General features: G+C 37.7%; 1 protein-coding gene across 5 annotated transcripts in view; it reads left to right on the top strand.

Moving 5' to 3' along the window:
• Window positions 1-12,228, top strand: part of KANSL1 (KAT8 regulatory NSL complex subunit 1) — a 199,195-nt gene that overhangs the window by 176,514 nt on the left and 10,453 nt on the right. For all 5 annotated transcript variants that reach the window (XM_081273007.1, XM_081273008.1, XM_081273010.1 and 2 more), the window contains exon 7: window positions 4,083-4,254. In XM_081273007.1, the coding sequence (XP_081129133.1) occupies window positions 4,083-4,254 (172 nt within the window). The remainder of the gene's footprint in view (window positions 1-4,082; window positions 4,255-12,228) is intronic.

Below are 12,228 nucleotides of genomic sequence, written 5' to 3'. Positions count from 1 at the left end.
GAGTTTTTCTTTTTTTAAGAGATTATTGTGGACCAGGGCTGTGGCTCAGTGGTAGAGCATTTACCTAGCATGCATGAGCACTGGGTTCGATTCCTGGCACCACATACAATAAATAAATAAAAGATGTACTTTGTTAAAAAAGAAAGAAAGATTATTGTGAATGGAATTGTTTTCCTAATTTCCTTTTCAGCAAATTTGATATTTTTTAAAAATATTTTTTGTTGTAGATGGACACGATACCTTTATTTAGGTTTTTTTGTTTGTTTGTTTTTAATGTAGTACTGGGGATCAAACCCAATGCCTCACGCATGCTAGGCAAGCTCTACCACTGAGCCACAACCCCAGCCCTCAGCAAATTTGTTACTGAGGTAAGGGAAAGCTGTTGAGTTTTGCATGTTCATTTTGTATTCTGTCTTTCAGTTGTAGTTTTAAGATTATTTGTTTAAATTCTTTTTACTGCTGCTTTCCCCCTCAAACCTAGTTCAATGTTTTAGATTCATCTTTAGAATATTAGTATCTTTAAGCTTTATTGTGCTTTCTTTTGAGGAGCTAGGTGGATGAACCCACTGAGTTACATCGCCAATTCATCACATGAACCCCCTTTTTTACTTTATTTTTAAATTTTGAGACCGTCTCAATAAATTGCCCAGGGGGTGAATATGGAAACAAAGTTCTCAAAGTATTGAATAAGTATTTAAATTTGTCATTTCTAGCATGTGTTTTCTATTTTTACCTTAATCTTAGTTTTTCACTTACATATTTTAGAAATACATATTATGTAAAATAAGTGTTCACTTTAAGAAAGTGACTATTTGAATAAAAAGAACTGAGGTAAGAGAATGACCATGGAGTGAATGAGGAAAAAAGCCTAGTGCAAATGATCTGGAAGTTTGTCTACCATACTGGAGAAAGGTAGCAAGGAACCAGAGTAACTGGTAGAGTGGGCTAGGTGAGTATCAGGAAATGAAGTTGAAGAGGTGGTAGAGGTAAAAGATAGTTTAGGGCCCTCTGCAAGAACCTGGGCTTTATTTTTTATTTTTTTGAGATAGGTTCTCACCAGGTTGCCAGGCTGGCCTTGAACTTGGGAGCTTCCTGCCTTTTAGCCTCTTAAGTAATTAGGATTATAGCATGTGCCACAGCACCTATCCAGGAACTTTGTCTTTGAATACTTTTTTTTTTTTTAGTTGTAGAGGGACACACAATATCTTTGTTTATTGATTTATTTTTTATGTGATGCTAGGCAAACACTCTATTAAATTTTGCCAGGTTTGGGGTTTGTTATCCTTTTCTAAAAGGACTATAGAAGCCTTTCTAATTTCTTTATGCCAGTACTATGTCAAAACTATTCATTTTTAGCTTAGATAGCAAATATTTCTCCAGGTTAGCTTGTACAGACTTAAAAATGACTACAGTTGATTGTTTCATTTGTAATAAATATATATAGCCAGTTTGACACATAACTAGTGCTTTTTTTGAAGAATTTTTTAAATTTTGTGGGTTTTTTTTCCCCTTCTTTCTCCTTATGACTAGTCTTTCAGCTATTCATATAGTAAATTGATTGTTTACCTGCTTCTGAGGGTGAATATGGAAACAAAGTTCATTTCTAGCATGTGTTTTCTCTTTCTAATTTCTATTTTTACCTTAATCTTAGTTTTACTTTGGTATTCTTGCCATATTCTTTTTTTTTTAAAATTTTTTTATAGTTATACATGGACACAATATCTTTATTTTATTTATTTATTTATTTATTTATTTATTTATTTTATGTGGTGCTGAGGATCGAACCCAAGGTCTCACACATACGAGGCGAGCACTCTACCGCTGAGCCACAAGCCAGCCCCTTGCCATATTCTTTTCGTACTAAAATGTGTTCACTTTTTACTTAAGGAATATGCCCTAGCCTTGAAATAATGTTATTGTCCCATATAGAGAGCTCATTGATGTCATGGGTCAGTTTATGAGGGGGGAAAAAACCCATACTGCTCTTTCAGTGGGGTTTTTTTTCTTATTTAGATATTTGGTATCTTAATCTTTTTCATATTCATAGTTTTGGTATGATTTTTAGATCCTAAAGATCTTCCCAAATCCTCCCATTTATCGATGATGTGATCTGGTTTTCATACCTGCAAACATATTCTCCTCTCTGACTCTCCTTTCAGTGGCATCTACAATTGCTGGTTAACTAGAATCTTCATTTCATTCTGTCCATTCTAACCTTCAAGAGACCGTCTTTGCTGGTCTGTGTGGTTGCTAGAAGGAGGCAGTTGGATGGAGAATGTTGTTAAAGATTCCATTGTTCTTAAATATTTACTTTTTCCTATACAAGTCCATAAAGGGAAGCCACTTTCAGAGAGTATGCTGGAAATGAATGCAGCTGCAGCAGATGTTTTTGCCAATAGAGATTTGTGCTACATTTTTGTCTTTATTATGTTATTGCCTTTGCTCCTGGGATCCCATCTCATAGTGCCATTCCCTAGGCAGGTTGTTTCTTCTAGGAGTGGTATTACCCAGATGATTTGGAGTTATGCTTTGGTAAATGCCATATTTATTTTTTATAATAAGTACAGTATAGGGATCAACATGACTTCAACTTTTCTCCTCCAAGCCTAAGATGTTAAAGGCACTGGGGGTTTTTTTGTTTTTATTTTTGTTTTTAGCAGAATTAAGTTGTGGGGGAAGGGGGACATGATAATGGGGATTGAACCACTGAGCCACATCTCCAGGCTTCTTTTAATTTTTATTTTTAGTTACAGATGGATATAATACAATTGTTTTATTTTATTTTTTATGTGGTGCTGAGGATCAAACCCAATGCCTAACACGTGCTCTACCACTGAAACACAACCCCAGCGCGCGCGCCCCCCCCCCCCCCCCCCTTTTAAGGCAGGGTCTGTTGAGTTGCTCAGGGCCTTGAACTTGATCCTCCTGCCTCAGCCTCCAGAGTCACTGGAACTATAGGCATGCACCCTAGACCCAGCTAGAATTAAGTCTTTTGAAGACTTAAATTAGTTCATATTTCATTCCAGACTTTGCTGGAGAGATTGTTTATTTTGCCCTCATATACAAAGGAAGCTTAATGAAAATAATTTCTGACCCCTTAGAATTAATACAAAGACTATGAATAAGAACACTCAGGATTCAAAATTTATTTTGATTACTTAAGCATGAATCTTTTTTTTTAATATTTTTAAGAGAGAGGAGAGAGAGAGAGAAATTTTTTTTTTAATATTTATTTTTTAGTTCTCGGCGGACACAACATCTTTGTTGGTTTGTGGTGCTGAGGATCCAACCCCGGCCGCACGCATGCCAGGCGAGCGCGCTACCGCTTGAGCCACATCCCCAGCCCAAGCATGAATCTTTTAACAATGGGTTTTAGGCTAGGTTAAAGAGAATTTAATGAATTACTTGTCTCCAGAAATATGCCACCTTGTATGGGATTACCTGAAAGTTTTAAGGAAGAAGTATAAAGACAAAAAGGATGTAGTTGGTAATTAAGGGCTTCCATGTGGATGAAGTTGCTAAAAAGAATAAATCCAAGTCCTGAGAATCAGGAGCCTACTACTCTCCTTGGTAGACAGTTAAACCATCAGGTGGTCCAGATGTGGCGGTGCATACCTGTAATACCAGCGACTGAGGAGACTAAGGCAGGAGGATTTCAAGTTTGAGGCCAGCCTTACAACTTAGTAAGGCCCTGTCTCAAAATTTAAAAGGCTGGGAATGTAGTTAAGTACTAGAACACCCTGGTTTTGGCCCCCAGTAACACAAACACACAGAACATAAGGTGGTGAAACTATGCAGATATTGTAAACTGTTTTCAGCATCTTTTGAACTATTATGGGTTTGCTATCTAGGCAAACAATTAGGGTGCCAAATAATTGGATTTTATTGAAAAGAAAGTTACCTTAATCACTTTGAAGGTCAATGTGTTCCAGAGACATGGAAATGACTTAACTAATCAAACATTCTCTTGGCAGTGTCATATTGCTGTCTGACAAGGTTTCCTGAATCTTTGGGATAATGAGTGGGAATCTTGGTTTTTTATCCGATGCTGAATTATCAGAATTTTGTTTGGCTTTTCACAGGTTCACCGGAACAGCACAATCCGCTCTGGCTGTGATGTGAATCCCTCCTGTGCACTGTGTGGTTCAGGCAGTGTCAACACCATGCTTCCTGAAATCCACTACGAAGCCCCTCTGTTGGAACGCCTTTCCCAGTTGGACTCTTGTGTTCACCCTGTGCTAGCATTTCCAGATGGTAAGAAAGACCACAGAATATAAAGTCTAATGAATGAGACTTAACAAAGGTTTCAGCTCAGGTACTCACTCTAAATGTACCACTTCCCATCAGTCTTCAAACTTTGCAGAAAGGGTGCGATAGATGCGCCAAACCAGTATGTGACACTAAAAAGATTGCAGCTTGCTAGGGAGTTTTCCCATTCACTGTTGAGTGTCTGGGAGGTGCCTGGGTTCAGTTGCCCCCAATCTCTAGTAATCTGGTTCTTTATAGCTTAGATTATCTTTAAAAATATGTTCTTTGTATGCACCATGATATAAAATAGAATGGGCAGCATTGTTCTTGTGAGTGTATTCATATTGGTGTGTATGTGAAGACATGACATCTTTCCAGTGTGTTCATCAGCATGGATCCTTAGTGTTGGCATGTATTGTTTTTCACCTGCCTCTGATAAGTTTCTGTGTCTATCAGTTCTCCTTTCCCACCTCCCTTTTCACATCTAGCTCCCTCCAGTATGATAAAAGACATGCATTCCTCTTGGCCATGTTGAGCCTCAGTGTGGTATGGGTCTTGTTCCAGAGAATATAAAACACAGAAGACAACAAATAAAGGGAACATTTCTAAGAGTTCACAGCTCCTAAATAATAATCCCGGGATGGGATGTAGCTCAGTGCCTCAAATTTGCAAAGCCCTGGGTTGACCCCCGGTTCTCCCTTCCCAAAAAAAAAAAAAAGATGATAATTTTAATCCTGGGAATTAAATTTACAAGATGAGTGTGGATATAGTTCAGTGCTAGGACATTTGTTTAAGCATGAGCAAGGCCCTGTGTGCAAGCCCCAGTATGGCAGGGGTTTAGGTGGAGTGGCTAGTTTTTATTTAAAAAGAAAAGGAATGAAGCCAGTCGTGGTGGCACACACCTATAATGCCAATAACACAAGAGGCTCATGCAGGAGAACTACAAGTTCGAGGCCAGACTGGGCAGCTGAGTGAAGACTCTGTCTCAAAGTAAAACTTAAAAAAGAAGCTGGTGATGAATATAACTTACTGTGGAACACTCCTAGGTTCAATCCCCATTGTGTATACACACACACACACACACACACACACACACACACACAGACTCCAAACAAAAAATAAAATCAAGTTGGTGTAGACTATAATTTATAGTAAGTTTGTGTAAGTCAGATTTTGACCAAAGTCTTGGTGGACTAATGGCAGGTTCAACAGGAAGATTTTTTCTATCAATTAATGAAAGTAAATATATTTACTTGCCAAAGTATTAATAAAATGGTTTTAAAGCATTTGTAGTATTCTAGAATATACAACCTTTATTATAAACTATCTGAAGTGATCTTTTTTTAAAATTGCATTATAAATAGTATACAAACAAAAATATTTGGAAACCACTGCTCTGGATAGTGCTTTTGTAATCTGGTATGGATTCACTGACTTTCACATAATGTGCTCTCTAATCATCACCATGTTGGTTGTTTTTTGTTTTGTTTTGATTTTGGTCTTGTTTTGTTTGTGTTCTTTGTTTTTCAGTACTGGGGATTTGACCCAGGGCCTACACATGCTAGGCAAGTGCTATATTCACTGAGCTACATCCCCAACTCCATATTTATTTATATACTAATGGCACATATTATGGCTATTTATTGTACTTTATCTTCTCGAGGATTCAGATCTGTGTTTTTCATGTCATCTTTCATAACATTTCACAATTAGATTGCACCTTTCTGAAAGGAGAATAACTGAAATAGGAGTCTGAAGAATGAGAAAAGATTGTAGGATTTATAAACTTTACATGATATGAGAAAAAACATGGAAACAAGTGGTTTATAAGCTTAAAAGGGCAGGTGGTAGATAAATATCTTAGGCTGTGCAGGCCGTATAATCAGTGTCAGTTTATGTCACAACTGCTCAACTGACATCATCTTGCTATCCATGTGCTCCAAGTTTTCTGAATTTTCCTACTCTTACAAGTCATCATGTGGCAGCAGGAATATTATACCACTTCCTTTTGACAAAGAGAATTTTGGTAACAAAAGCCAAAACTCCTTGTAGCTACAGCATTTGGGAGCCAAGAAAGAATTCAGTCATTTGAAGAACACACACAGAACAGGAGATTACAGTTCTTTAATGATCAAATGACAATTACAAGGGGGATTCTTAAGGATGGGGGGTGGCAATGACTATTGCTGTAAATAGTCATTGGAACACTGTTCTAATAGTTATTGGAACACTACTTGGCCTCCCTTTTTTAACATCTTGTCCATAACTGCTTTTGTGCTAAAAATAAGAACCATAATGAGTAGGAAATGCCTGAACATTTTCCTGTGAACTTCATATTCAAAAGTCATTCACTTGTCCCTTTAAAAATTATAGATATTACCATTTCCATTATTATTTGTATAGTATTTTACGGTTTAAAAAGCACTTTTCTCATATTTGTCTCATTTGCCTCTTTCCAAAGTCTTGTAATTTTATAGATCAAAGAATGCTTAGTGAGATGTGGTGGTTTATCCAAGACTAAATGGCTGTAGAATTCAAACTGGGAGTCAGTTAATGCCTCTCCTTCCTCTCACTATATTCTGTGTTCCTTCCCAGAGAAATTATTATGAAAAGTCGGATTTCTGCCCATTTCAAGATTCTGACTCCAGACAGAGCCTCCAGGAAAACTGGAAAGCATTTTCTTGAGTTATTTTAATTAATTAATTTATTTATTTTTATTTTGGTACCAGGATTGAACCCAGGGGCACTTTAATACTGATCTATATCCCCAGCACTTTTTATTTTGAGAGAGGCTTTCACTAAGTTGCTAAGGCTGGCATCCTCCTACCTCAGCCTTCCAAGTCCCTGGGATTATAAATATGGGCCACCATGCCAACTACTTTCTGAATTATAGTGTTGTATGGTCTCAAATTTGAAGACAAAAAAAAATCCAAAATTGTACTCAATGAAAATCCCCTAATAAGCATGGTAATCATTCCTTTGTCAGTAGTGTTAACCATGTATAACTAACTGTTGATGGTTTCCTCCAACTCTCACGCAAATATGCCTGAGCCACCTGCCTCACATCTCTCATGTATTTCATCACTTAGCATACTATTAGGAAGAACTCGTTCCCTATTAATATTTTCTGCTCTACTTGCTACGTCATACCTATATGACTACCACCCTTCTGCCCTCCCTTATACTTCACTATACCATTTCATTCCAAGCAGTAGAATAAAGAAAATATTTAGAGCACCTCTTTCTCTGATCTTTATCATTTTCCTCCCCTATCTGCTATATCCTTATATAAACACACACACACACACACACACACACACACACACACACACACCTCTCCTAACTATAAATCTGGGGTTGGACAAGAGAGTTGGCCAGCCATGTTCTATTTATGAAAGTATAAACAAAAACGTTTATAAATTTTACCATCCTAAGTAGGATGCATGAACTATATTTGTCTATGAGTTAGTTAGGTCTCCCCAGGTTATTTCACATAATTCTAATTATCCTATTTAACATTGTTCCTATTAGGATAATTTTGCTTTGATGTGAATAAATGCCATATTCAGAGCACAGTCTATTTGTAAATGAACGATTCCCAGAGCCATAGAGACGCCCAACTCCTGAGGGTACCACTCATTTATATTTTATTTGAATAGCACCCACAAGGCAGGGTTGTGCACATATGTAATCTCAGCAGCTTAGGAGAGCAAGGTAAGAGGATCACATGTCTAAAACCAGCCTTAGCAACTTAACATGATACCCTGTCACCAAAAAAATAAAATAAAAAGCACTAGGGTTATGGCTCAGTGATAAAGTGCTCCTGGGTTTAATCCCAGTACCCCCCCCCCCATGCCCAAAAAGCACCCCCTGAAGTATTGGCGTTCCCTGTGTTTCACTGTATAGCATTTAACTACACTGAAGACAACTCATCCTAGTACTGTGGTTCCAATTCTTGTGCACCAGACTTGACTACTGGTCTGCCCTTTTGTAGCCTCTTCTCTAGGAGATGTTTAAAAATGGCAGAATTTCCAATTTTGTTTTTCTTAACAAGGTTAATTTTGATTCATTCTTTAATTCCCGTGATGGTTACATTCATATAAACCTCACATATAAATGGTTCCATTGAATTTCTAATCGCTCCATTCATTGGATATCTGTTGGGATTTCTTCCTCCACATTTGGAATTGTTTAAATGTGATACTTAGCTATATTCTGTAGGGCTCTGTAACAAATTTTAAGCAGTTTTACAAATGCTTCCTAATCAGTTTGTGTGGTTGCTGTATCACAGCCAGCTGCTATTCTGGCCTAGAGTTCTCTCTCTCTCAACCTTCAGTGCTCCATTCATTACCGTTAAGGGCATCTAGATAAGAAATTTAATTGGATGGGGTGGCTTAGACATGGTATCTCAAGTCTGTAACCCCAGTCATGTGGGAGGCTGACAGGAGGATTGCAAGTTTGTGGCCAGCCTGGGCAATTTAGGGAGAACTTGTCTCCAGATAAAAGGGGTTGGGGTGTACATCGATAGTATAGTCCCCTGGCTGTGGAAGTTGGAGGAATAGAGTGTAATATCCTCTTAGTATTCAAGCAGAAGTATTGTTTCTTTATCAACTTCCTTAGTAATTAATTAATTCCTATTTAGAAATGTAGAGGATGTATAACCTTGGGGGAAAACAATGTTAACTTTTAAGTTTGTAAAAAGGGGTTATTAACGGCATCATCTGCTGACCAGGAAGTTCTTTGCTTTTTTTTTTTTTTTTTTTTTTTTTTAAAGAGAGAGGGAGAGAGAGAATTTTAATATTTATTTTTTAGTTATTGGCGGACACAACATCTTTGTATGTGGTGCTGAGAATAGAACCCGGGCCGCATGCATGCCAGGCGAGCGCGCTACCACATGAGCCACATCCCCAGCCCCTTCTTTGCTGTTTTGAGAGTTGCCAGACTGGGCCTACAACTTCCCAGCAGGAGGAAGAAGTGAGCTTACAAAATAAGGCTTGTTTAAGAAAATGGTTCAAAGTAATGAGTGGAACTGTCCAGTGAATCATAGAACACCAGAACCTGATAGACCTGCAGTCATGGTTTGATTTTGTTTGAGGAAATAGTAACTTAAGGTGGTATTAGTAATAGTTTTATTTTCCTATTATGTATCTGATAAGGAAACCTCTTCACTTTAACCCCAGGTTCATGTATAGAATGTGGGATGTCCTCTAGCTGCGTGGATCCCTGTTAAGTGTTTTGTTTTTTTGTTGTTGTTGTTGTTTTTTGTTTGTTTGTTTTTTCCGTTTCATATTCTTTTCAGTTCCCTTCTCCAGCCTGTTTCAGTTTTTTTGTTTTGTTTTGTTTTTTGGTTCCTGAGATTGAACTCAAGTCAGGGGCACTCAACCACTGAGCCACATTCCTAGCGCTGTTTTGTATTTTATTTGGAGACAGGGTCTCACTGAGTAGCTTAGCACCTTGCTTTTTTGCTGAGGCTAGCTTTGAACTCCCGATCTGCCTGCCTCAGCCTCCCCAGCTGCTGGGATTATAGGAACCACCATGCCTGATTCACATTTTTAACAATAGCTATTTGGATTTAACTTTTTTTTTTTTTTTTTTTTTTTTTTAAGAAGAATCTGAAATCTAGTCCATTGTTATTTTTAGTATGACCAGGCCTCTCATTTCCCTATGTACCCTTTTTTCACTGGCTTCATTTTCAGGTTTGGGAGAGTTGTGACTGGGGGGAAAAAAAACAAAATCACTGTGCTTTTGGTGTCCTGTTACATATATACACACCTTTTGCCAAGTGGAGGTATTCTTCTTCTGACAAAGGGGTATCTGGGCATATGCAGAAAGTGTCCTCTCCTTCCCTGAGCTTTCGTTATGCATTCAGGCTGGAGCCCAGCTTTCAGACTGTTGTCCTACGCTGGGTACTTCTTAACAATGCTTTATTTCCCACACACCCCTTTTCTCAGCCTGGTCTGAATTAGAGCAAAGAACTTTTACCATCGATACTTCTAAATTCGATTCATGATAAATGTGTTATTTTCCTCACCCCTTTTTAATGTACAACTGATTTATTTTTAGGAATTGGTATAGGTGAGTTTGTTTTTATATGTAAATGAGAAAGAATGATTTTGGAAATTTTTTCAGAAGATTGCACTGTTCTCAGTTATTGTCTTTTTTTTTTTTTTTTCTTTCTTTCTTTCTTTTTTTAAAGGTATTGGGGCTTAAACCCAGGGGCACTTAACTACTTAACTACCCGAGCCATGTCCCTAGTCCTTTTTGAGACAGGGTCTCACTAAGTTGCTGAGGCTGGCCTCAAATTTGGATCCTTCTGCCTCAGCCTCCTGAGCAGTTGGGATTATAGGTATGCACCACTATGCCTGGCAGTGTTACTTTGCAACCTTAGACAGAGTTAATTCACCCTGATTTTGTTTCCTGTCTTCAAAATAAGCATAATGATGCTCACTTCATGAAATTGTTGAAAAGATTAGTAATACACACATAATATGCCTGTCACGTAAGAATGGGTTCAGTAATGGTAATTTATTCGTCTCTTCCCTGACTCCCTATCCTGGTTCTAATTGAACACATCCTTTGTCCTTTCTGGGGACCAAAACACCATAAACATTCAGAAACTACTCAGTAGAATAAGTGAACTTTCGTTGAATTTTGAAAGATGGAATTTTTCTGACAAGAAAACCAGAGAAATAATATAGGGGAAAATATAGCCCAAACCGCCTGCAGGAATAAGCTCCTGTGTAGTGGGAGCTGCTTAAAGCAGTTTCTTTTTCTAGACTTAAAGAGCATAGATTAGATAGAACCTGAGCAGTTGTGTAAATTTGGAATGAGTTGGATTTCCCTTCTCATACCCCTTTCACACTGAAGCAGTGACTAGTATGGACTCTAGTAGGGTTGGATTTATTATTATATATATTATTGCTATGTTGGGAGCTGAACCCAGGAGCACTCTACCACTAAGCTACAAGCCTAGCCCTTTTTATTTTTTCCTTTGACACAGAGCCTCACTGAGTTGCCTAGGCTAGTCTCAAACTTGATCCTCTTGCTTCAGTCTCCTGAGTCACTGGGATCACAGGCATGTGCCTCCATGCTCTGTAAGGGTTGGAACTTTGTAGTGTTTCATGGATCATTACTTGATTTCCTAGGGGAACAGGGGCCCAAAAAGAAATATTCTGGCCTTTAGATTAAAATGATCCTGGAAAGCTTTCCAGAACCCTAAAAAAAGACTCAGACCTATGTAGCCATGGTGGTGAAATATCAGAATGTTGCAAAAACATAACAAGGAAAATCTAAACTGGACATGGTAGTGCGCAACTATAATCCCTGCTATTTAGGAGGCTGAGGCAAGAGGATCACTAGTTTCAGGTTAGCCTAGGCAATTTTCCAAGATCCTATCTCAAAATAAAAAGGTCTGGGCGTGTAGCTTAGTGGTAGATCTCCCTGGAGTTCTATCCCTAGTACCATAGAAAAAGAAATCTTAAAGTTGCATATTGTCACTAGAGTTCAAGAATAATGGGTCAAATCAAATAAAAGGACTAAGTAAAAAAAATAATCTCTTTACTGATACAGGGAAAATTTTATGGAATAACACAAAGGCATAAAGAGTTTAACGGGATCACCAAAACTACCAAATACTTTGTAGAGAAAATAAAAGAAAAATCTAAATAAATAGAGAAAGATAACATGTTGACATTTATAAATTCAGTATTTATGGCAGAACAAATGACTGTTATCCCCACATTGAACTGGAGTTATCATTAGGTGTTTTGTTGTTTGGTTTTAATTTTTCACAAAAGCTTAAAAGACAAAACTTAGACCACCTACTAAATAAGAATCAGATTCTCTCTGATGTATAACACTGGATGTAGAATACCATGGAAGAATAGCTTTCAAGGTCGGAGAGGAAAGTAATTTTAAGTCCAGAAATTCCTGAAGGACCTATTGGGAAATTGAAATTAATCTAGAGCTGGGTGCTATGGC

This window comes from Spermophilus citellus (genome assembly GCF_964194105.1).
Source record: "Spermophilus citellus genome assembly, chromosome: 17".
NCBI lineage: Eukaryota > Metazoa > Chordata > Mammalia > Rodentia > Sciuridae > Spermophilus > Spermophilus citellus.
The sequence above is the reverse complement of the archived record's forward strand: the minus strand, read 5'-3'. Positions and strand labels throughout refer to the sequence as shown.